At 48.2% G+C, this 25,851-nt stretch overlaps 1 protein-coding gene across 1 annotated transcript; it reads left to right on the top strand.

Annotated features, from left to right (window-relative positions):
- Window positions 1–199: 199 nt before the first annotated feature.
- PRDM11 (PR domain containing 11) lies at window positions 200–25,771 on the top strand. Its single transcript, XM_010010717.1, has 7 exons — window positions 200–315; window positions 849–952; window positions 1,860–2,122; window positions 3,093–3,160; window positions 18,854–19,041; window positions 22,136–22,786; window positions 23,607–25,771. Exons 1-7 carry the CDS (start codon window positions 200–202, stop codon window positions 25,769–25,771), a joined length of 3,555 nt encoding a protein of 1,184 aa, XP_010009019.1.
- Window positions 25,772–25,851: the final 80 nt, after the last annotated feature.

The raw sequence follows: 25,851 nt of genomic DNA, 5'->3' as shown, positions 1-25,851 counted from the left end.
CTCACACGCTTCACCTGACCTGCAGCTGAACCGGCTCTTTCCTCCCCAGCATGGGAAGGGGTTTCCACCTACTTGTGCATAGAGGTGCCCTGGAGATGAAGGTGGCCCTTGATGCCACTTGCTCCGCTGCTGCATCCTGGGGTAGAAAGGTTGTGATTTCCCGGCTGCTCATTTCTCTCCCTTTACTCTCTTTCAGAACATGAGTGAGAACTTGAAGGACTGTTTGATCCAGACCCAGGCTTCCTTAGGGGAGATGGTGACGATAAAAACAGAGGCCTGCTCTCCGCGCCGGGACCAGGAGTATGGGCAGCCTTGGTATGCGGCGGAGCTCTGGTCTAATGGACTCCAGCCCCTTTCTCTCTACCTCCCCTCCAGCTTAAAGTCGGTTTTGAGGGATATACTTGAACTTATTAAAGCCCTCCCATGTGAGGTTGGGAAAGACCTTTAAGATCATCAAGTCCAACCATTCCCCAGCAGTGCCACAGCCACCACTAACCCATGTCACTGAGGGCCTCATCTACACAGTTTGTGAACACTTCCAGGGACAGTGACTCCAGCCCTGCCCTGGGCAGCCTGTTCCAATGCCTGAGCAGCCTTTCAGTGAAGAAATTTGTCCTGATAACCATGCATGGAGGTGCTCCAGCAGAAGCCACTACCTGTTGTAAGCTTGAGCCTTAAGCCATCTCAGGTACTAGCTTTGGGCAGGTTGGACAGCAGGTTGAGTCATTCCTCTGCTGTAGGTGTCAGGACTAAGAGAGTTGGTCAGACCCCACTGCTTCTGCTCCTCTCTGTGTGCAGTCCCAATGTCTTGCTAAGTTAATATCATCTTTCCATTGTTCCCTCCCCAGCTCTGGAAGACCTGACCCACAGTCCATGGAGGTGGAACCCAAGAAACTGAAAGGGAAACGGGATTTGATCATGACCAAGAGCTTTCAGCAGGTGGATTTCTGGTGTAAGTGTCTTGTGAGTGAGGGGAAAGCCAATGCTGCCGCTTGTTTGGGCTTTGGTCTTTCCTAGGCAGTGCCCTGCTGCTTCAGGGTGAGAAGCAGGGGACAAAAAAGCTGGGGCAAATTTGTGTGCTCCCCTGAAAAGACCAGCACATTTGATAGGAAGCTGTTGCATAAAAGCAGTTTGTTTGTCATGGGGCTATGCAGTGATAGGGAGGTAAGTGGAAAGTATGCTGGAAATGTGAAAATGCACATAGGGAAAACTCCCAAGGGTCTGCAAAATCTAGAGGGCTGGACTCAGAAACACTGAAGGGAGCACTGTGCAGATGACAGCAAGAAAGTTGGTTCCAGTTACATTGGCATACTTATAGAATACCAAATTGTAGGCCTGAGTCCCTGTCTGGACACAGGGCAAGTACCTGGGGCTGCTGTCTCTCTCCCAGAGAATGAATTCTGAAGCACAGAATGAAGACTGTATGGTGAGGGTTTGTTCTCAGGGTTGTTTGATTTAGTTTCCCTCTGGTGTGTGGGGATTCAAACCTTTTGACTTGAGGACATTGCTGCTATCCAGGGATGTGCAGGGACCCCCCAACCTCTGCCCCTGCAGGTGGGAATGGCACCTTTCTCTGTGCACGTGGTGAATCTGTAGGACACCAGGGCTTACACAAGCACAGGCATTGGTTGGGCAGGCATGGATTGCGACACAGCCCTTGTTGAGAGCTATGTGGGGAAACAAGTGAGCAGTTGGTGGAGTGATGGTGTATGTGGAGGCCGAGGAAGAGGGTTAGCCAGGCTGGAGGGATGACAGGGAGCTGGGACACACTGGCCTGATCACTGTGTGTCCTATGAGCTGCATGAGCTTATACAGACATCACATCTGCCCAGCCTAACCCCTGTCCCTCACACCCACAGTCTGCGAGTCCTGCCAGGAGTACTTCGTGGATGAGTGCCCAAACCACGGCCCCCCAGTGTTCGTGTCTGACACCCCAGTGCCCGTTGGCATCCCTGACCGGGCAGCGCTGACCATCCCACCTGGAATGGAGGTGGTGAAAGAGCCCAATGGGGAGAACGACGTGCGCTGTATGAACGAGGTGATCCCCAAAGGTCACATCTTCGGGCCGTACGAGGGGCAGATGTCCAGCCAGGATAAGTCTGCAGGATTCTTCTCGTGGCTGGTGAGTGACTTGTCTCTGCAATGAAGTGATGCCCCAGCCATTCAGCTCAGAGCTGGGGGACTTACGGGCCTGTGGACCCAAATCTTAGCCATCTTCCCCCATCTCTGAAGATCTTCTGACCCCCATGGGCAGTAGGCAAACACCTACCTGCCATAATTATTAGCAGTTTAAGGGTATAGATAGTGAAAGGAGACCAAGTGCCATAGCACCCAAGTTCAGTTCATGGCTATAGGAAGCAGAGTTTGCTTCCTCTTGCCCCCTTGACATGTTTTCCATCCCCATTCAACTTGTAGGGCTCCTCCAGTACCTTTCTCTGCTCTGGTCATTACTTTGAGGATAGAGGAAGGATTGTATCTAGAGATTGCAGAGCACTCTCATGGGCCTGCAGCACTCCTTTCCCAGCCCACTTGAGCAGAGCAGGTGACCCAGAAAGCCAGGAAAGAGGAGATCCAGTCCATCAGGAAGTGATCTACATGCAGACTCCAGCACCAAACCCCATATTTTTCCCCTCTAGTACTACAGGCTTTGCTTAGCCTGGGAGATAGAGATGTCACTAGATGGGCAGGTATTAATTATTAAGAGATGTGGGATTTGAGTTATAGGTGGGAAAATAATTGAGAGCTGCTGCTCTGAACTGCTGCTCACGCTTTTCTGTCTGTAAAATAAATGTGTGTCTCAGCCCTGTGCTGAAAGGGAAGTTAATCTTCTATATCTGAAATCTGTTAACAGTTTTATCAACTGCATCCATAGTTCTGTGTCACAGACATTTGTACATAGGAAATGCCTCTTAGTTCAGAGTAGCCTCCACACACATTCCAGGGCAGCAGCCTGTAGTATTAGGAGGGCTGAGATTCATGGTGTAGTTTCATGACCTGGCTTAAGGCGGGAACTGAAGCAGTGATTTGAGAGCCATACACCTTCTGTCTGGCTCAGCTAGTTGACATGCTGCATCTGTTCTCTTGTTCCACAGATCGTTGATAAGAACAACCGCTACAAATCCATCGATGGGACGGATGAAACCAAAGCAAACTGGATGAGGTGAGTCCAGTTCTCTTCTGCCTTCCCTTTTGGGGCTCTGTCTTCCAGAGAGAGGCCATCAAACACTCCTTGTTTTGTGTGACAGGAAACCAAACCAAAATGCCACAACCCCTTCTGTAAAGGGTGTGCTTGTGCTCTTCCAGTATTCATTGTGATGAGAATCCTTTGGAGGCACATTCAATGAAAGGGACTAAAACAAGGATGTGTGTATGGAGGATGGCTGTTTTCTGGAATGAGGACTAATGATAAAGGTGATGCTATTTGTCCACTCCTGTAAATGCTGACAGGTCTCACTCCATTGTTTGGGGTTTTTTTTTAACTTTTAGTTCAAATATTTGCAAAATGCTTTGCGTTACCCCCAAAGTACCATTTGATTCTGTTTGGAGTTTTTTGTCCTTTGCCATTTGATGGACATTGGAAGAGGTGCTTTTCGTGTTTTCTTTCTGGGCTTCACTTGAAACAATTGTCTGTGGTGGCTGTCATGGGTAGTGGCAGCTTTATTGTGTTAGAAGAAACATGGAGTTAGTTGCCTCAGCAGAAATCCTGCTTGTTCTTGCACTCCCTCTGCTGACCCAGCAGAGCAGAACCCAAATACCAGTCAGTGTTAACCAGGAGTGGAGCTGGCTCTGGTTTAACTGCAGCAGCAAGGGAACATGTTTAACCACGGTGCAGTGCTTCAGGTATTGGCATGTATCTGCAAAAGATATAGGTCAGTCTTGAAACCTCCTGAGGCAGAGGCAAAGCACTGAAGTGCCTTGTGTGTATGGTGGGTTACCAGGATGGGGCATTGCACACTGAAGCCTGTCCCACATTCTGATCAATCCTGTTTTCAGAGGTGAATTTTGGAAGTGGCTGTTGTCAAGAAGATATTTCATACAAGAGTAAAGCAATTAAGTGGTTTGTTGGCCTGGATGCCTAGGATTTTCAGTTGGATTTTAAGGAAGAGAGAAGGTGAAGTACAGGTAGATGCAAGACTGACCTCCCTGGTCAAATCTGGTTGCACCACTTCTGCTCCATGTGAGTGTTCACACGGGTAGCAGCAGTTCTGACAGCTACCTGCGTAATGTTCAGCAAAGAATCTCCTTTTTCTTGTAAGAATTCCAGCTGTTCCAGTTGTTTACAACTGGATGAGAGAAAACGCTAGACCTGGGCTGTGGCAGGAGTTGTCGCCCCATAAAGAGGCAGTGGTACTGCAGGAAGATAGGTAAGGGGGCATATATCTTGAAGTAAAGAACGCAAGAGTTCAAAAATCAGCGTGAGATTTTTCTGCTTGGATCTGGATCTTTATGTGATCTGGATGACAGTGAAGCCAGCAGAACGCATGGTCTTGGGAAGGAAAAATCCTGTGGTAACTCTTCTTGCTGCCATGAACATAAGCTTGATGTCTGGCTTTAAATGGGTGCTGCTCATGGTCCCAGCACCAAAGAACAGAATGTTCTTCTCTAAGCTTGTATTTGCCATGGTTAAGTCTCAGGATGAGTGTGGTCTGAGCCATTCTGTGCAACCTTGAAAGGCAAGGAGGCCATGGCTTTGTGGAAAGGGAATGTTTGCAGCTCTTCTGGGGAACAGTGTATGAAAGGATCTGTGCAGGCTGTACCAGTCTTACTGATCTTTCTGTTTTTACTCTTGAAAATTGCTTCTAATAGCAGTATCACATAGAATCTATCTGACAGATGGAAATAGTGGTCCTCAAAAAGCCTTAGCTTTGTTTATTACCAGCTTTCAAACAGAGGTGCACTCGATACCCTGTGCTAGGACGTTACCTGTCCTGGAGATTACCCCCAGAAACCACAGTTCCCGGACGCTGTAGACAGCGCTCTTTTTGTTTTTCAGATGGTGCTCTTTGCCATCACTCACAGATGGAGTGCTTTGCAAAGCAGATCTACTCACCCTCTGGGTAGGTGGGTATGGCATGGGGAGGGCAGCTTGGGCTGACTCCTCTCTCTTCTTGTAGATCTGGCTATTGTTTTTGTTGTTTGACTACCACATCCGAGTCCATTTTCATGTTTTTGAGAACAGTGTGTACCCTGCAGCACTTGCTGGTTTAATTTCAAGTGGCTGTTTACCCAGGGCAGTGGATGACAGGGAGGAAGGAGCACAAAGCACAGCAGACAGCATGGAAATGGGAACATCCTCTTGCCATTTCCCTTGTCACTCAGTCAGTTGACACAAACTCCTGATGCTGGGAGCATGTTCTTCTAAGCTGCCTCTGGCACAACATAATGCACCCTTCATCTCTGTACAGAGTAAAGTGGTGTGTTCCCAATACTTTATGAAACTCCATGGCTTTGACCTGCAGGGATGTATGTATGCAAGTGTCTTCCTCTGGGTTTATTTTTCTGGGGGATCAGGGTGACCAATTACTATGGATTGCAGCAAACCTCAAGCAAAAGTTGGTGCTTGCTTGGACACAAACCATAAACTGCAGCTAATGGAAGTTCTTGAGGCTTCTGAAGTGTTGTGTAGAACCAGATGTTGTACCTGGTTACTTCTGAGGAAATTCTGTTGCTCAGTTGTTGGGACCTCTAAAATACAATGGATCAGACCAAAATGAAAGTAATTCATAAAGTCCAGTAAACATCCCTCCGAGAATCTATCACTTTCCTTGCTGATGTGCCTCATGTGTGGGGTTTCCAGGCTAGGTTGGGCATTTATAGTCTGCATCCCTTCATATATGTGATTACCTGAGTTCTCAGGCTTTTGGCACAGTTCAAATCATTCTTTCCCTCAGCCCATGTGGAAAGGCTGGTGCAAGATTTCCTCACTTCCTTATCCTTTGCCTTCCCTTTCCCCTGCAAATGTAGTAACAAAAGAGGTTATGGGGAGCAAGACTGTTCTGTAAGTCTTCCTGTATCTCCTTATAATGGAGATGTCTGTGATTTAATCTTCACACAGTTGGAAGGGAGCTTTGGTTGGATGCTCCAACAGCCTGCTCAAAGCAGGACCAACATGGCTAAGTAGATCTTTTAAGCTGTTGTTTTGACTTTAGAGAACCTTTTAAAAATAACGGCTTTAAACAGTCAGGGTTTCTCTGTCTGCCCATGTGTTCAAGGGCAGTTAAAGCCACCAGCCTCTGCACAAGTCACTTTGTTGAGCTTCTCTGTTACCTTGCAACAAGGGGAGCAAATGTTCTTATCCATTACTGAAGTTCATGCAGAGCAGAGGAATCCTAAAGTACTGCAGAACTGTGATCCCTGTAAAAAAACTACTTGAGAGCCTTAGGAAAGTTATTATGCTTGTTTCTTAGAGGCCAAGGAAAGTGGAGTTGGTCGATACCTTGATGGGGTGATCACTAAGTGCTCCCTGTCCTCACAGTTACAACTTCACATGTGTTTTTAAAGGAATAGTTGTCCTGTCTTGCAGTTTCAGATTGACCTGGGCTGAGGTGTGAATTCACAGCCTCACAGCTTGATAAAACCCACGCAGCATCTCCAGAGAGGTACTTCCAGATATCAGTGACTGCTCCCAGGGACATCCTGCAAGCTAGAGGAGATGCATGAGAGGGAAAAGTTCTCTCTGCCAGTTACACTGTCTGCATTTTTATAAGGAGGAGGTTAATGTGCCTGCTGGGAACATCACCTTAATTAAATTTGTGATTAAAACTGGCCAGAACTCATTACTCTCTGCATGGTGAGTTTGCTGTTAGAACACTTAAGGTACCCTAAATTGTTTTGACTCAACTTGTGCTGGTGCAAATGAGTGGAAGCCCTCAAATCTAAATGTCCAGGTCTACCACATGTTGTCCTAAGTGCATTTAATGGGATACCCTGTCTGGGAAGAGCAAGAAGGGCTCTAATTCCCCATGGATGCAGCTTTGCTAGTGACAGCAGCCATGGATTCAGCAGAGAAGAAGGGACACAGATTTCCTCATCATCTCTGGAGACACTTGTGTTGTGCAAGCTCACCCCTAGCCAGGGGCACTTGGCAAATGCTGTTGCTCCTTTCCATCAGAGCAGCCTGTCAGTGGAGGTTTGTTTCCACCACATGGAGGCACTGGTGATACTCTGGTCGTGGGTACCGTGGAGAATACACACGAAGCCCAGTTTTGCTGAACGTGATAAATATCAAACCATGAATATCCCTTTGCTCAGTGTTCTCTGTGGCCTTTTCCCTCCTTCCAGTGTTCAGTTGGGAGAACTCCTCTTTCCTTTTATTTGTTTATTATCCCCTTGAGGTCAGTGTGGCAAGTGCTTTGCTGGCTCTCCATCATTTCATTACCTTTCTCCCCATCATTTCATTACCCAGCTCTCCATCATTTCATTACCATCTTCCCTCCATAAAAGAAGCTCCACCAGCAGTATCTCAAGGATGCATTTACATTTGTCCTGGTGAAATGCATCTGTGCACTTAGCTCCCAGCCTGGATCTGAGCAGCATTTTCTACTGGTTTTCCAGCTTTAACCAAGGTTAACAGTTTCTGACACTTATCCCAGTGGAGGGCAGCAGTGTCAGGGAGATTCATTAAGCAGCAGTGTAACAGCACTGGGGAGAATCCAGAACAACATCTGACAAGGGGCACTTTGCCTTTCTGTAGGTACTTCTTAGTCTGCAGCCCAAAAGCACCTTTCACATGAGTGCTTCCCAACCTTCTGCTGGGCCACAGCAGTGCTGGAAAGCACCTATCTCCGAGGAGGTGCCAGCAGGGCCATCACAAATGTGGGGCAAGTGGGGAAAATGCTTATACCAACCTTTCAGGAAGTATTTTGAAGTGGCTAAAGCCTTCCTGCAAGAGACAGGGCATTCAGCTGAGATTTTAGGATTAAATGTAATTTTTTGGAAGAGGAGGGTCTGAGCTATCCCAGCCAGAGTATATTCCCTAACACTGCAAAGATACTAATAGGTCCTAAATGAAATGAAATCAAAGATGCTACTGCTATTAGGTAGCAAAGTAGTACCAAAGATGTTATTACTATTACATAGCATCTTTAGTTTCATTTAATGTGAGACCACAAGCAGAAAGCAAGCAAACACATAGAGAAACCAATAGGTTTTCTCTGCCATGGTGTCACTTCAATGTTACAGCTGTTGGGTGTCCTAACCATTAAGATGTCTTATTTCTTGTATGTTACATCTTAATATCCCTTTTAAACACTGATTTTCTAGTCTTGTGGTGGCAGCTTTTGGGGGCACTTCATATTAACACTGAAGCCTTCTACGATGACCAGAGAAATGGTGAATGCTCCATCCCTGGCAGTGTTCAAGGCCAGGTTGGACAGAGCCTTGGGTGACATGGTCTAGTGTGAGATGTCCCTGCCCATGGTAGGGGGGTTGGAACTAGATGATTTTAAGGTCCTTTCCAACCCAAACCATTCTATGAATGTTGTGTTCTCCTCCGTAACTCCATGTTGATGTAGATTTCTAGCTGAGAACTTCCATTTAAAATATTAAATGTGTTAAAGCAAGTCTTTTGTAATGCAGAGCACTAGAATAACCATTTTGGCATTTTATTTCCCTCTGCTGTCATTCAAATCAAGGCATACACTAAGTTTTCCCAGCAGTTCTGCTCCTCTGTGATCTCTGCTCTCTTCCATGCTGTTCTGCATGCTTAGACACAGCATTGGCCAGGGTGTGCATTATTCCTCTGTCTGCAGTCCCACCTTGTTTATGTGCTGGATGTTCACACACTCTGTTCTCTCCTTCTCTATTGAATAGATCTGCCACTGCCTTTCTTCCCCCAGTAAAAAGCCATAGTTAGGACTAATGTTTTGTTTATTTTTGAAGTTTCCTATGACTGTGGCTAGAGGAATTAACACCCTCCCTCTTTGGACAGAACTGCCTGTTCTCAGGATGCTGCCTTCTCTTCTCAATGGGCTGAGGCTACGAGTTGTTGGTTTGAAGCATCACAAACTGGGTGCAGGCTCCTGTCAGCACCAGTGACAGCAAAGCCTAGCCAGGAAAAACAAGTGGGTGGCCTCATTCCTTTTGAGAACAATGGGAAATGACAACCATTTTGGGATGGAACAAAAGCAGACAAATGCTGGACGTGATGTGCAGTAGTGCCGGTGCTGAAGAAAAGACTTCTTAGGAAAAACAAGTTGCAGAAATAGCCCCTTAGTCTAGTAGAAATCTCCCTCCCCTGCAAAAAATCCCAATTGGATGTGGCCTCTCCATGACATCCTGCAAGTTTTAACAGAAGGGGATGGTGTAAAAGTTTCCATTGCGTGTTGTGCCAGGCAGAACAATAGGATACATTTCAGGCCTCCAGATTTCCTCAAGAACCCATTTCTGAGCAATGTCACCTTAGAAGCTAATTCACCACCATGGTTGTGACTTCTCATGCTTTTTCCTGAGCACAAACTGCAGCAAGTGATGTGAGGCTGTGCTGAAATTCTCACAACTGAGCCAGGGCGTCAGACAAAGTAAGATTTCATTGTAACTGTAAAGCTGAGGAGGTTCCTTTTACACCAGGGTCGCTTGGTGGATTTTTCCTTAAGCTGGGGAATTGCTTCTTAAATTATGTGCCTTTTCCTGGTGCCAGTGAGGAGAACTGAGAGGTTGTTGTGGGCTGGGAGGGGAGCTGGATCCCACCCAGCTCCTCTGCCCCAGTGCTGCACTGCCCAAGTGGTTGGCTTCAGGGGGATGCTTTGTGCTGATTTCCATTTACCCAATTGTGCTTTGTGGGATGTTCAACCCAAGGAACATGAGTGAACGAAAGAGGAAGCCCAAGTTTTCCAAGGAAGAACTGGACATTCTGGTCACCGAGGTGACCCGAAATGAAGCCATGCTGTTTGGGAGGGAGACAATGCGTCTATCCCATGCTGACAGGGACAAGATCTGGGAAAGCATAGCCAGGCAAATCACATCAGTCAGCCAGGTGCCCAGGTCTGTGAAAGACATTAAACACAGATGGGACGACATGAAGAGAAGGACCAAGGACAAACTGGCCTTCATGCAGAGGTCCCTGTCCAGCCCCGGCAGCGCGGGGCGGCCCTCGGCCATCGTCCTGACTGCCCATGAGAGAGCCATCGAGTCCACGCTGCATTCGACACGCCAGAGGCACGGCTTCCGGAGAGCGGATCTGGACGTGGTTGACAGCCCGTCAACAACCTGTAAGTATCACTGCCTTAACACCTCTTTGTCTTATGCTTGCATATCTCAGTGTGACCCCACAAGAGCGTTGTGTGGTTTGTGAGAGGCTGGGTTGCCTTGTCAAGCCAGGTCCTTACTGCTGAGGTTGGTTTCAAGACAGCCTGCTCTGGTGGGGGGTTGAGATGGATTGAGGGAAGGCTATTTCCAAGTGAAGATCATCTTTGTCTGTTTATCTAGTCCTTTTCCATACTTTCTTCTAAGGGTAGACACTGTTCAGATTCTACTTTCTTAATGGATCATAAGTCTGAACTGATCTTAAAGTGAGGGAGCATCCATAGTCGAAGCGCAGCTACCTCCAGTTTGTGAAGGAGTGTTTGTAAAGGATTAGGAGTTCTTCATCTTGCATGCAACCCCGATAAAACAGCAGTGCTGTCAAGCTGAGAATCATGTGCCAGTTACTAATGGATCACTGCATGGTAACCGTCTTCCAGGAGGGCTGTTGGGGGGGCTCAGTGATCTCTGGTGTTGATGCTCTGAGGCCTGGCTGCTTATGATTTCTCACTAGTGTTCTGAAGGCTCAGCACAAGTGTTGTGGAATACGTAGATTATGACTCTCTGCTTCCTGGCCCTGCCTTCCAAGTTAATCTTCTTGCATCACAACTCTCAGACACCTTCCAGTGCTGAACCACAACCTACTTTTGGCAGGTTCTTTCCCCAGTTGCATACATACAGTTGTCTTGTGTGGAGGTGCAGCTTCTTGGTCTGCGAGCTTTTAGGGATACAAATGAGAGAAAGAGGAGATAACTTCTTGGGAAGTGAACATGAGTGGCACTGTCCTACCACATTAGGTCTTACATCTGAAGTAACATTAATGGGAAAGAAAGGCAAAATCTTCAAGAACAAAGTGAGACTTGGTCGTTCTTTGCAGCTATCTTGAAAGCCAGTTGCACTATTTCAGAGGTAAAATGAAGACAGCTTGTGCAAAGAGATAGTGGGCAGTTGCAACAAATGAAGTATTGTTTCTTCTTACTCTTGCTGTGCCTGTACCTGTGAACTGGCACATCACTAGGTATTTATCAGACGAATGAGAACTTCCCCATGGTGTTGTGCTTTGGGTTTGGTTTTGCATCAAGTTTACTTGCCCGATCAATACAGGGTCCTGCTGCTGCTATGCCTGACTGCCTGGTTGTCCTAGTGATGCCAAACCACATAGTGGCTTTGCAGTTCAGACTTCACAAGCAGCAAATACTGCATCAGTGCTTTGCTCAGGGCAGAGTATGTAAGAAATTACATGGGAGCAGGGTTTTGGCGTGAGGAACTGAATGTGTCAGGGTGTTCCGAGACTGGACCAAAGGCCAGGAGCCTTTGTCCTTCCAAAATGTTCTAGCTACTTATGGTTTTGGGGAAAGGATTCATTGCTACTGTCTGAAATGAATTTATGTTCTAGTAATGAACAGTGCTGTGTACAGGGTACCTTGGCAGCTTGGATTCCTCCTCGATTGACTGGGTTTGCCTGTTCTTGAGGCCTCTTATGGCTAAGCTTGTCACCCAGATGCTAACGTTGCAGCACGCACATGTTGAGTTATGCATCAGGAGCTACAAGCTTGTCTCAACTGGCAGACTAGGGGGGAGGGAAAATCCCTTCTTCCATGTGCTTTGAGATACCATGAAACAGAAGTCAGAGCTGTGAGGGATTCGCATCAATAATCCATGCTTTCTCTTCTGTTTAAGCTGATGAAGACGAAGAGATGCCAGGCACTTCTCAGCAACACCGCTTCTCATCGCTGCAGAGGGCTGGTGCAGGAGCCAACCAGCTTTCCGGGCCCTCCTTCCTCCACTCTTCTTCCTCCTCGGAGCACTCGGAAGCCACCAGCCAAAGGCAGGAGCTGCCCTGTCCATCCCCACGCACCACCTCGTCCTGCAGACCCCCGCGCTCCCGCACAAGGAGCCCTCCCCTTTCCAGCTTCGACCGCCAGCTTCTCCATTCCCACATGCAGCAAACGGAGCTGTTCAGGCAGTTCTGCCAGGACCTGGTGGCTGCTCACAGGGACATGGCAGACAGCATGCACGTCATCGCTCAGAGCATGGCCGACCTCACCAACCAGGTTGGCCAGTTGTGCCAGACCCTATCGGAAATCCGGGATGGGGTCCAGGCTTTCCATAGGATACAGGATCCTAGTGTCACACAGGGCGCTCTGCTGCAAGCAGCTTGCTCAAAAGAGCCCCCTGAGGCCAGTGCAGAGTCTAACCAAAACACCCCAAAACAGACCCCTCCTGCACGGATTACCAGGTCACGGAAGAGAAAATACCATCTTTAGTCTGCATTCTATGAAGTAAAGAAGGGTGTCCCTTCCTTGAGCATGCTCATGTGGCCTCTCCATCTGTATCAGTACTCTGTGGGGAAGGTCAGCAGCTACTCCAACCAGTCCACCCCCCTGCTAGCTACCAGCAGTATGAATTGTGGCAGCTGAATAGTAGGGCTGGCCCCCTGCAATGGCAAAGAGGAATCCTAAATCTTACAGAGCTTGGAATGTAGGACATCATTCTATTCATAGATGTTAGGAGTTTTCGCTGGGCTCCCCATGCTTTGAATGCTCTATAAACTACGAGATGCAATAGGAATCATTGTCTTGATCTCTTCTTGTGCCTGTGAAATGTTATTTACTGAGACAGCATATTACAGAGCTCCCTTTGCAATCAACCCACAAATTTACCCTAGCCTAGCCTTCCCATCATCTTCCTGCAAATTATTATATGTACTGTGCAGTCACATCTTTATGGCTCTAGAGACTCTTACTGTCATTATTACCAGCATTAATGGGTAATCCAGGGCTTACTGTGACTTAGAAATAGGTTTGGGGAGAGGTATGTAAAGCAGAGCTTCTGCAGGGAAGGAAAGAAGGCACAATGCTGAGGCCAGGAGGACAGGTCTGGGCTCTCTTGTAGTTTCAGACTGCTAAGAGGGGCTGCTATGGCATGTGCCTGGATCCTGCAGTGCCACATGTTCTTAAATCAGAGTTTAATCTTTGTCTGCTCCAGTCTGAAAACTCTACCTGCAGTTATTTGATAGTGTGACAACATTTAAAGATAATTGTAGCGTATTATTTCCTTGCATGTTCTAAGCTTCAGTTTTGAACTGCCTCAGCCTCCTCAAAATGTGAGAGACTGCACAGAAGCAAGGAAGGATGTAGGGCCTCCTTCTGACCTTGGGAACAGTTTGGTTCTGTATCACTGTAATCCTGTCAACTTCAGGACAGTTACTTTGCACTTACTCAGTGTTAGGGTGGGATCTGTACTGTGTTCTCCTCCCATGAAGAGTTTACAAGCTGAATTCACAGCTACATAGGTGAAAATCTTAGACATGGCTGGTTTTGTACTGCTTGCTTTCCCCATACAGCTGCAAGAAAGAACTGTTACAACATAGAACTGCTTTAGTGCTGCATGAGGTTCCCATGTACAGCCCCAGTTCTGAAACTAGGCTTTAATAATGTCACCTCAGGTGGTGAGAACGTGGCAGCTTTTTATGTGGTGTCTGTCTCTCTTTGATTTGCACATCTGCACCTTCCATCCCTGTAGAACAAAAACGGACTATTAGTTTATCCTGTTCTATTCTATTCTATTACTATGATATGCTTCAGCAGGGAAAAGGTCCAAGGTGTTACCCACGCACAGTTAGCACGCTACTGCTCTCCAGGCTGTCCTATTGTATGTGATGGGTTGCAGGAAATAAGAATGCCCATCATCATGCCATGTCTGGGCTACAGACTAGGCCAAAAAGTTGCATAAACTTCAGCAGGTATGGAACATAGGCAGTGCAGGGTAGCAGAAGGATGGCTTTATGTGGTCTTGAAGGATCTTCTTGAATCTGTCCGGACTGTCCTTGGGAAGTATAAGTGCACTAGCTTCTCTTCTGGGAAGTTCACTGGATGTCTGCTGTTCCTGCTTGTCCTTTTTCAGTTGTTCTGTAATTCTAATTCAAGTAATTTATTTTTAGTGGTGTAGTAAAAGGCCTTTGCTTAAGAAAGCAGGGGTCTGGCAAGGATTAAAACCTGCTTTCTGAGGAATGACCTGCACTGGTTTCGCGCGTAGGACGTTCCTCACCGTGCTGGTGTCAGACCAAGGCAGTACTCACTCACTTTCCTCAGAAGATGTTGTTTTACTTCTACTGTAACGTATATTCTACAGGAGTCAGTCTCCCTTCAGCTGAAGGGAAGATTGGGAAAGGTGGTGGAAATGGGTCTAATTTACAAATCACAAAGAACCGAAATAAAACCAATGATACGTTTTAAAGGCTGAGTCCGTAGAATGCTGCTGCTATATATTAGAAGTAGTATTTTATATTTTTATAATACCTGGTCCCTGCTGATGTTCTCCCGTGGATATACTGTGATAGGATTAGCTCCTCGCATGTTGTCCAGGGGGATCCCTTCTGGGAACCCTCAGGTCTGCAGGGGAGGAGGCTCCCATAGGTGCTGGGCGCTGGAGGGAGTTGGTGGTGTTGCTGCCATCAGTTTGCCCACACAGACATGCTTAGACAGAGCATCCTGGTGCAGGATGCACAGCTTTCCATCCAAACCCCCAGAGGCTGGGCTCTGGTCAGGAGAAAGGACCTTATGCTGTGAACTGCCTGATGTCTCCCCCAGTTTCCTCTGTGGACTATTACAGATTGGCCCAGCTTGGGGGACATATCTCCTGCCCTGTGTAGACCCCTCGATGGAGTGGCTTTTCTGTACTGGCTCGCAAAGGATGCTTCCTCCTGCACCCATCATGTTAACTGGCTGTTGAAGTAAGTGCCTGTGTCAAAGCAAACTGCTGTGCTCAAGCCCAGTATCTCCATGTCTTGTACATGCTGAAACGAAATTATCTCTTTCAAAGTATTTTTGTTAAGAATGCAATAAATATATAACACTTTTAACACAGCTGCCGAGTCGTTTGTTTCTCTCCTGTAAGAGCTGCCTGAGCTGGTGATAAGCCTGTCACAAATGCTGGGTCTCCTGGAGCTGCTGGGGTAGGGGATGTGGGTATGGGACCTCATGGCATCTGCCTGGGCTGGTGGCAGCATCTCCTTGCCCTGGCTTTGCTTTGGGAAAGGCCAGTGAATGGCCTTTTCCCTGTGGTGCTCAGCCATGGCAGGGCATCAGTGGAGCACCCCCAGAGCCAGCCAGAGGGTGAGCAATGGAGGGGTATGGGGCAGAGCCTGGATGGGGAGGAGCTGGGTGGGCAGAAGCCTGAGCTTCCTCCTCACTGCCTTGATGTTTTCCTGGGCATGTTCACTGGGCCATCCCAAAACATGGCAATTGGGAGTCCTGAGTGTGCTGCTGGTTGGAGAGGCTATGCGAAAGGTGGCCCTGTGGGGGAAGGAGCTGTGCCTCCAACAGCCATGGGGTTGACCCAAGCCCCAGTAGCTGCAAATGGGTCATTAATGGTCTCCATTGGTGCAGTGGCTGGTCCTGAGTAGCCTGAGCAGAATCTGTGGTGTCCTCAAGGCTGGCTGAGGGACTGAGCAGGACATAAGTGACCTGTTTGTAGCTGTTGGCTCTGCTTTCTGCAGGAACGGGAGCAGCTCTGGGTGGCTGGGTCTGCTCCATCCGTGATCCTGACCCCGCTCCTCCTCCAGGGATCACGGTCCATGGGAAACCCACTACACAAGCAGGGCTGTGCCTGTCTGCCTGCAGTACTTGTGTCCTGGGCGTCTGAACCAACCCAGTCCTGCCTCAATCCAGCTTGAGTGTTTGGCATTGGGAGGGGACTGGCTGCTTCCCAGCCTTCACAGGAAGGTTGTTGAGGATGCGAGCACCGCGGTCTTGGGAAGATATGTCGGTGAAGGCAGATCCTATGCTCTGTTCTCAGCAGCAGTCTGTGTCCCTGCCTCGCTGAGCAGGCTGCTGTGTTATTGTGACTTCCTTCATCTTCAGCCCGTTGTGTGCAGACCTTAGACCAACAGGTGAATTTGGGTTTAATGCAGTCTTTCATAACCTGTGTCATTTGTCCTTCTGTGGTCACCGGAGCAGCGCTGGTTCCAAAGAGGTTCATTTATGTGGATGATCTCATCCCTCTTTACATTACCTCAGGGAAGTATCACAGTTGTAAAGCTTCCTCCCTAAGAGCGTAAAGCAGTTACTGGCTGCCAGCAGCAGTGAAGAAACGTGTTTGTGACTAGATTATTCCACAACTCTCTGCTAAGGGCTTCATTCATACCTCCTGGTGAAATCAGCAGCGCTCTCATCCTGGCTCCCTGATGCTCCGGAGCTGCAGGATGCAGGCAGCAGAGCTGAAGGATACTCCTTAGGCAGAAACTTGGAGGGCTTTACAGGCAGGAGGAGAGCAGCAAACAGGAAAGCATGCTGGTTCTTAATCAAGTACTTCATAATGAAAGTGAGACCTGTGGGAGCAGTTAACCATGCTCTCCCCATGCAGAGTTGTGTGTTAGAGGATTTTGTACATCTCACTTGTGACTGTGCTGGGAATGCACCAGACCAGCCTGGCCCCATGAACTCAGTGCCACTGGCTGTGGGGATGTGAGCCCTTTGTGTTACACTAAGGAGTTGTGAGAGACCAAGGTGGTAAGTGTTCAAGGTGGCAGTGTTCAAGGCCAGGCTGGACAGAGCCTTGGGTGACATGGTCTAGTGTGAGGCATCCCTACCCAGGGCAGGGGCTTGGAACTGGATGATCTTAAGGTCCTTTCGAACCCAGACCATTCTGTGATTTGATTCTATGATAAATCTTTGCAGGTATCCAAGGTTCTTTGCAGGGGCAGCTTGATCTTGTCATTGCTCTGTTTGGGCAGTGGGATGCAGGACAGATGCAGGCTCTCTCTTTAACTGGCAGAAGCATCCTGGCATTCCGCTTGGACTGGGGAGAGCATCCTTTAGGATCTCCTATGCTGTGGGGCACCCGGCTGACCACAGCACATTGCTGTATCTCAAGGGTCATGTATGTCACAGCTGTATGAAGGCCTGATGCACCTTTTGTAGTGATGGCTAACACCCAGCAGTGACAGCCTGGCAGCAGTAGCTGTGTGCTGTTGCAGGACCTCCTTCCCACCACACTCCTCCAGACCTCTCTTCCTTCTCAGATACATAAACTGGTGGTTTAAAAGTGCCTTCTGTGCTCAGAAGTAAAACAAGGGTTAACCAAAGCCAATGTTGGGCTAATTTTGTCAGTGCCAGAGCCTGCTGCTTGGATAATGACTGAAGATTGCAGAGCATCCTGCGTAGTTCACATTAGGAAAAATACAGCTGATTGCACTGTTGCTTAACATTGAAACCAGAACTGCTGGAGCCTCGGGTGCTCTGAGACACTGCAGACTTGTTTTGGGTGTTTTGTGGGAAGCTTCACCAAGTTTGTGACCTTATGTGTCAGTGTGCTCATATGCAGGTAGGCTTGTGTCTTCTGTGTGTGCGTGCACATGGCTGGAGAAGGGGAGAGTGTTTGGATTTCTTAAGCCAAAGACATTCCTGCGAGCTATAAGGGAACGTTTGGGCAAGGACTAGTAGCAGCAGATGTCAAAGGAGCCATGTGCCACTCGTCTTTGTTAATGTTGCTGCAGCGGGGAGTATATAATGAATACTGAGTAATAGGGGCAAATGGAATAAAGGAAAAGCTTTTAGATGTGAACTGTTCAGATCTGCTGTTGGGATTGTATGTGCAATGATGGGGCCTCCTCCTGGTCCTGGGTGGGTGTTAGGAGCACGTGTTGGTGGCAGCTGGAACCAGTCTTACCAAGCCTTTTTAATGCTCTCTAGCAGGAACACAAGGAGTGTGAGAGGAAATGATATGATCCTAGCTATAGATCTGTCTTAGCAAATGAACAGAAGGCCAGTTGCTTGGAGTGGGAATTAACACATTTGTGCTGAGCTGGAATCTAACTGTTTTAAATGAGGAAGATAAATCCCATGCCCAGAAGGCAATCTTCCTGTCAGCACTGCAGGAGATGCCCTAACATAGTGCTGGGGTTTTCACTTGCAGGGCTGTTTGTATTCCTATGTCCCACCCCACTGAACGCACAAGTGCAAAACCTTCCAGTATTGGTGTGTCCTTGGATTCCTTTTGGACCATACACATTAGGTGTCCGTGTTTCTGTCCTGAGTATCACAATTCTGCTTGTCCGAGAGGAGTGAAGCAAAGAAATCTTTAGGTATCTATGAAAATTAGGTGTCTACTAAATTAGGTATCTACTAAAATTAGGTATCTACTAAATTAGGTATCTACTAAAAGAAAGATGTGTTTGGGAAAAGAGACTGGCTGAGGGACCATGCCATATTCTAGATGTTCCTGAGAACAAAGGAGGAGTCCCTAGGATGTGAAATGATGGTGGGGAGTCCAGAAGTCCTTGTTTCCATCACCAGGCAAAGGTATTTCTTCCTGTGAGATTCTGTGTCACCCTTACTGGCAGATACTCCTTCAGGTTGGATGTACGTAGTTGTCGTCCCTTCCCCAGCAGAAATGGACCCACTGGCTTAGTGTTCCCTGGGTGTCCGTGCTTGTTGTCCTGTATCTGGCAATTTGCACACCATTACTTGTAATTCCATGCTTTCCAGTCTGGCTTTGTTGATGGCTCTCTCTGAAGGTCATTCTGGCTTTATCATGGTTGTCATTCTGGTGCAAGGGGAGGGCACAAGAGAGAAGTTTGTCCTTCACGCCTGCCTTGTCACCTCGCCCTCAGGTACGTGATCATCTCCCGGGAGGAGAGGGAGCAGAACCTGATGGCCTTCCAGCACAGCGAGAGGATTTACTTCCGTGCCTGCCGTGACATCCGCCCTGGGGAGAAGCTGCGGGTCTGGTACAGTGAGGATTACATGAAGCGGTTGCACTGTATGTCCCAGGAGACCATCAACAGGAATCTCACAAGCGGTGAGTTCCTTCCCTTTCCACCTTTCTCCCCCCATCCCCTTGGGCTGCCACTCTTGTTGGACCATGTGTGGTGGGTGAAGTAGGTGATGCACAGGCTACGTGAGGAGAGCTGCATTTCTAGATGCAGAGCTCCTCTAGGTGAGAGTCCCCAGCTGTGTATGGCATGGATGGATGGGTGGATGGATGGATGGATGGATGGATGGATGTACAAGAAGAATAAGATAACCACTGCCATGGACATCATGAAAGAAAGATTTGTGCTGTATTGTGTCATGTCATGTGTCGTGTTGTGTCACGCCATGTGTGTGCTACAAGGGCCTGATGCAAAAGGCCAGGGATCACAGAGCTCCTCTAACACAAGACTTTCCAGCCTGGAGATCCCACAGACAGCATTGGGTTTTTCCTCTGAACATGCTGCTTCCTCTGGCTCCTTGAGCAGCCTGTTTTGGGGGGCTCCATCTGGTTTTGCGTGCATATGAAAGAGAGGTCTCCTTGGTGTGTTTGTATGTCCATTTTCCTCGCTTAATTTATCTCCTCTTTCTTCAGAGAGATTATTTGGGATCAGCGCGACATCAGCTAGAGACTCCTTAGTCTCACAACCTTAGAATGCGCGTACAACATACAGGAGGCTTTGTTCTTATCCCTGGATAAAAATTGTTATCTTATCTTAAAGAGTAGCCATTCTGGAACAAACCCAGGGGTCCTTTAGGTCAGTGTAATGTCAGCAATATAAGAAGCTTTAGAGGAAGGCAAAAACTCTTAATGCGTCTGTTCATCTATATAATGCTGATACCTGAAGTTAATTAAGGGCATTTCTTTCCAGGCCTACCCACAGAATGGCAGGGCCTCAGAGGGACAGCCACACTAAATATAACTTTCTAATTAAGATTCCCATGTATATTATTACACAGCTGCTGTTGCTGCCTTGACTTGGTAAAAGGTGTCTCCTCTTTAATCATGGGGTGGACCAGATGTCCTGAAAAAGCTGGTTATCCTCTCTCACCTTAGAGTCACTATGCACTTGCAGTGTTACATCTTGATGGCTGTACTTGGGCAATCCCCACTTCTCAATTAATGTTGGTGTGAATGTGGTTTTCTATGTTAATGAACATCACCGAGTGATTAGGTCCAGGCTGCAGTGATTTTGCTGCACGCATTAATGGTCCAGATGGCTTAGTACATAGTACGGCGAGACAAGGACTGTGTCCTTGGAGCAGCTGCTCTGGAGGGGATCCAAGGCCATGAGCTCCTGCTGTGTCACACAGATATGCCTTTAGTCGTGGTTTGTCATGGTGTCGTGGTTTGAAATGTTAACTCACAGCCTGCTCTGTGCTACAAGTACAGTGAAGATCTGCCTCTGGGCTCACCAGGACCTGCCATACCACACACTCAGGTAGAAACCTCTGTGGCTGTGGAGAACGTCCTAGGAGCATTCTGACATCTCAGTGAGCTCATCGTGTGGCAAGCTGGGCTCAGCCTGTGTTCCCAAAAGGAGTGCAGGGACGTTGTTAAACAGAGCATCACTTGTGCCATTGTTTAACGGAGCATCGCTCGGGCCATTGCTAGAATTGCGAGAGACATCACCACCTCAGCTGGGAGGGCATTGGGAGGTGGTCAGGGAGCAGCACCAAAACCTCTTGAGTCACTTTCTATTTACCACACTTCACATGCCCTGCAGATGAGCCTGTCGTGTGAAGTGGCACACTTTAAACTCACAGAAGAACTACACGGTCCCCAGGTTTTGTTTCTGTCGGTAGTTTCTGACCCGCCTCACCAGTGGAGTTGAGACCAGTAATGTGAGGGATCATCTTGTGATTTCTAGCTTTTCCATAGGGCTGAACCACTTGGGTGGTTGGGGGAAAAAATCACTGGGAAAGAAGAATCCATTCTCTAAACCCCTACCTCCGCCAGTAGTTGTTATAGTCCATAACAGGGGAAATACAAAGACCCAGGCTCAAAGCTTTGCCCATAGAAATTCTCATCAATGTGTTGAAAATGAGATCTGTTGTTACAGATTCGCTCCAGAAGAGGCTGGGCTTGCCAGCCAGCATTCAAACCCAGTGCAAAATCCCTGCCTTTCGGGCCAGCCCTTTTTTACAGTGCCTTACTCTAACTGTTTCAAGTCTTGCATCTTTTCTGCATTCATAGCATTGCTCTCCTTAGAAAGGGAATGGTAGCTTTTGCTCCGTAACAATTATGAAAGCATGAATACACTTTAAAAGCAAACAAAACCAAAAATCAGCATAAAGCAGCGTCTTGTTTGGGAAGCCATCAATGCTTGAAGTTATTTACAAGATAGAAGAATGATGGAAATTGAGCCAAACCTATCGTCTTTTGAATTTCCAGGTAAGGAAATCTGGCTATTCCATTTATTTTAAGCAGTTAATAATTTGTATGAGGTTGCTTTTATTCTTTTTAGTTTCATTTTATCACTGAACGGCCACGCTCTTAGACTCCACTGATGCCCCATCCTTGGAGGGCATTCACCCATTGTAGTTCAGTTGGCAATGAGTACCTTTGGGGTTTAAGAGTGCAGGTTGGTTTTTACTCCTTTACCATTGCATTTCTGGAGCAGCCTCCAAACCGAACGAGAGTAAAGGGGCTTGCAAAGTTTGTGCCATGGTTGTCATGAAATGGTCCAAATCTCTCGCTGCACTGCTGTACACTTGATACCTTTTACCAAGTCAAAACAGGCACAGGTCTTCCAGCCAGCCGACACGGCGCTTGGGCTCTGGGCGTTAGGTTCCACCACGATCAGTCATTCACCTCGTAGTCCTCTTCCAGCGCAGGTTGGTTACACCTTTAGGTTAAACAAGCTGCCTGTAGTTGCTCTTCTCTTTAAAGTGTGTGGGTTCTACTCCGCTGTGGCTACCCAAAACTGTCTCTGTTTTTGCAGACGTGCCCATTAGCAGGGCTCCTTCCTCTCGCAAGCCTTGGTTTCCACTGGGTTGTGTCAGTTCCCTGGTTTGGAACGCAACGTGCAGACCTGCAGGGATTCAGCCTGCCTTTTTGTTCTGTTTTCTATTTGGGTTTTAGATTGAGGGATGTTGCTGGGTTCCCAGTGATAATCCCCACCCCTCGCTTTCCTTTCTAGGAGACAAAAGGTTACAGAGGGAAAAGTCGGAAAAGAACGTGGAGAACCAAGAGGACGGGAGGGGGCCGCTCCAGCTCGCCACCTTAAAGCAAGGGAAGAGCCCCTACAAGCGCAGCTGTGACGAGGGGGAATCCCACCCCCAAACGAAGAAGAAAAAGATTGACCTCATCTTCAAAGACGTCCTGGAGGCTTCTTTGGAGTCTGCCAAATTTGAAGAGAACCAGTTAGCAACGAGTACGCCGCTTGCCATTAGAAAAGCATCTAAATACCAGGCTGAAGACATCTTTGAGCGGTGTGGCAGTGCCATGCAGCACGGCTCCTTGGGCCTCAGCAGAAACCGGAGCGAGGGGGAATGGAAGGTCCCTCATGGTTCCTCTTTCAGCTCCACCAAAGAGGTGGGAATCCTCGAAGATGAGGAAGAAGAGCCTTTGTCACTCAAAGCAGACAGCCCAACGGAGCTGTCGCTGGCCTCTGCACAAGGCAACTCCCATGAAATCCCCACCACCTCCTTCTGCCCCAACTGCATCCGGCTGAAGAAGAAGATTCGGGAGCTGCAGGCTGAGTTAGACATGCTGAGATCTGGGAAGTTACCTGAGCCACCCGTGTTACCGCCCCAGGTACCCGAGCTCCAAGAATTCTCAGACCCCACAGGTAAGCCTTGCCGAGTAACAGCGTTCTCCAAACCCTGCCTAAGGAGAGTAGTGAGATGCCTGTGTGCTGTGTACCCATCTAAAGAGTTTTGCTCTGAGTATTCAGGTGAACACGTTGGTTCCATGGAAGGTTCGCTGTCAGGTTTTGTGACCGGGTGGGCCAAGAGCTGACACTGTGGGCACAGTGGAAAACACTGTCTTGGGAAAGACTCTGTATGACAACTTGCTCTTTGTTGCCATTGTAATCGATAATGCACTGCCAATAAAAAAGACATTCCATTGCAGACAGTTTGTTTGCTGTATTTTTGATGCCTCCTCTTCCAGCGGAAGCCCCTCCGCAGTGCCTCACAGGCTACCAAGCAAGTCTGAGTGACTGTGGTAACACTGAAATGTGCGCTCTTTGTGTATGAAATGATGTCCCGCTGTGCCCCTTGTTGGAAAGCCCTCTCTGTTCCCTCCATTGCCTTAACACAACCATGTGTCCTTTTCTGAAGATACATTTCATTTCCTCCAGGAATGTGTTGTTGAGCGGCCAGGAACCTTCATCAAAGGGAATATGTGGGTCACACCATGTATTGTGCAAGTGGCCAGGATGTAGTGTCTTTTCTTGCTGTCCATTGTGGCATGTTGGAGACAATGTTCATATGCAGGAACAGTGGTTTATTTTCCCTTCAAATTCTACCTGTAGTGCACTGTGGGGGGCAGGAGAGGGCAGGTTGTGGCCACCTCATCAGGCAATGCTCTGCTGTCCCCAGTAGGATGCTTCTCTCGCTCAGCAACTTTCTAAATACCTTTTCTGTTTGTTTCTGTTCTTGTTACAGCTTCAGAAAGCATCATCTCTGTTCCCACCATCATGGAGGACGATGACCAAGAGGTAGATTCTGCTGATGAATCGGTTTCCAATGACATGATTGCTGCTACAGATGAGCCTTCCAAGATGTCTTCTGCAACGGGCCGGAGGATACGGCGGTTCAAGCAAGAGTGGCTTAAAAAGTTCTGGTTTCTGCGGTACTCCCCGACACTGAATGAAATGTGGTGCCACGTCTGCAGGCAGTACACAGTGCAATCCTCTCGGACTTCAGCCTTCATCATTGGCTCAAAGCAGTTCAAGATACACACAATAAAGCTTCACAGCCAGAGCAACCTCCACAAGAAGTGCCTGCAGCTTTACAAGCTCAGGATGCACCCGGAGAAGACAGAAGAGATGTGCCGGAACATGACCCTCCTCTTCAATACAGCCTACCACTTGGCCCTGGAGGGCAGGCCCTACTATGACTTTCGGCCTCTGGCAGAACTGCTGAGGAAGTGTGAGCTTAAGGTGGTGGATCAATACATGAACGAGGGAGACTGCCAAATCTTAATCCACCACATCGCCCGGGCTCTTCGAGAGGACCTGGTTGAACGCATCCGACAGTCTCCCTTCCTCAGCATCATCCTGGATGGGCAGAGTGATGACTTGCTTGCAGACACCGTGGCGGTTTATGTGCAGTACACGAGCAGTGACGGGCCTCCGGCAACAGAATTCCTGTCTCTCCAGGAACTGGGGTTTTCTACAACAGACAGTTACCTCCAAGCATTAGACAGGGCTTTTTCCAGCCTGGGAATACGACTGCAGGATGAGAAGCCAACTATTGGTTTGGGAGTCGATGGTGCTAACATTACCGCCAGCCTGAGAGCCAACTTGTTCATGACAATCAGAAAGACCTTGCCCTGGCTTCTCTGCTTGCCCTTTATGGTACATAGGCCACACTTGGAAATTCTGGATGCAATCAGTGGGAAGGAACTGCCATGCCTGGAGGAGCTAGAAAACAATTTGAAGCAGCTGCTCAGTTTCTATCGTTACTCTCCCCGACTCATGTGTGAGTTGAGGGTCACTGCAGCCACTCTGTGCGAGGAGACCGAGTTCTTGGGGGACATTCGAGCAGTGAAGTGGATCATCGGGGAGCAGAACGTGCTCAACGCTCTAATCAAGGATTACCTTGAGGTTGTGGCCCATCTCAAAGATGTCAGCGGCCAGACCCAAAGGGCGGATGCTTCTGCCATTGCCTTGGCCCTCCTGCAGTTCCTGATGGACTACCAGTCGATTAAACTCATCTACTTCCTGCTGGATGTGATTGCTGTGCTTTCACGCCTCGCCTACGTCTTCCAAGGGGAATACCTTCTCGTGTCGCAGGTGGATGATAAGATAGAGGAGGCCATCCAGGAGATCAGCCGGCTTGCAGACTCGCCCGGGGAGTACTTGCAGGAGTTTGAGGAAAACTTCCGTGAAAGCTTTAATGGCATTGCTGTGAAAAACCTACGGGTGGCTGAAGCCAAATTCCAGTCGATCCGAGAAAAGATCTGCCAGAAGACCCAGGTGATCCTAGCCCAAAGGTTCGATTCCCGTAGCCGGACATTTGTGAAGGCCTGTCAGGTATTTGACCTTGCAGCTTGGCCCCGAAGCACTGATGAGCTCATGAGCTATGGGAAGGAGGATATGGTACAGATATTTGAACACCTGGAGACGGTCCCATCGTTCTCCAGAGAGGTTTGCAGAGAGGGAATGGACACCCGCGGGAGTCTGCTGATGGAGTGGCGAGAACTCAAGGTGGATTATTATACCAAAAACGGTTTTAAAGACTTGCTCAGTCACATTTGTAAATACAAACAGAGATTCCCCCTCCTCAATAAAATAGTTCAGATCCTCAAAGTCCTTCCCACCTCATCGGCCTGCTGTGAGAAGGGGCGCGCTGCCCTGCAGAGAGTGCGCAAAAACAACCGCTCCCGGCTCACGCTGGAGCAGCTCAGTGATCTTCTGACCATTGCCGTTAACGGGCCGCCCATTGCCAACTTCGATTGCAAAAGGGCACTAGATAGTTGGTTCGAGGAGAAATCGGGCAATAGCTACGCTCTGTCAGCTGAAATGCTGAGCAGGATGTCGTCCCTTGATCAGAAGCCGATGTTGCAGAGCATGGACCACGGCTCTGAGTTTTACCCCGATATTTAGGAAGGAATGCCTCAGATCAGAAAGCTGTTGAATAATTTTTTTAATCTATACTCTAAACTTTGATATATTATATAAAATAT

The sequence above is a fragment of the Nestor notabilis genome, unplaced genomic scaffold, assembly GCF_000696875.1.
Source record: "Nestor notabilis isolate BGI_N333 unplaced genomic scaffold, ASM69687v1 scaffold7053, whole genome shotgun sequence".
NCBI lineage: Eukaryota > Metazoa > Chordata > Aves > Psittaciformes > Psittacidae > Nestor > Nestor notabilis.
Note: the sequence above shows the minus strand (reverse complement) of the source record. Positions and strands in the feature narration are given on the sequence as shown.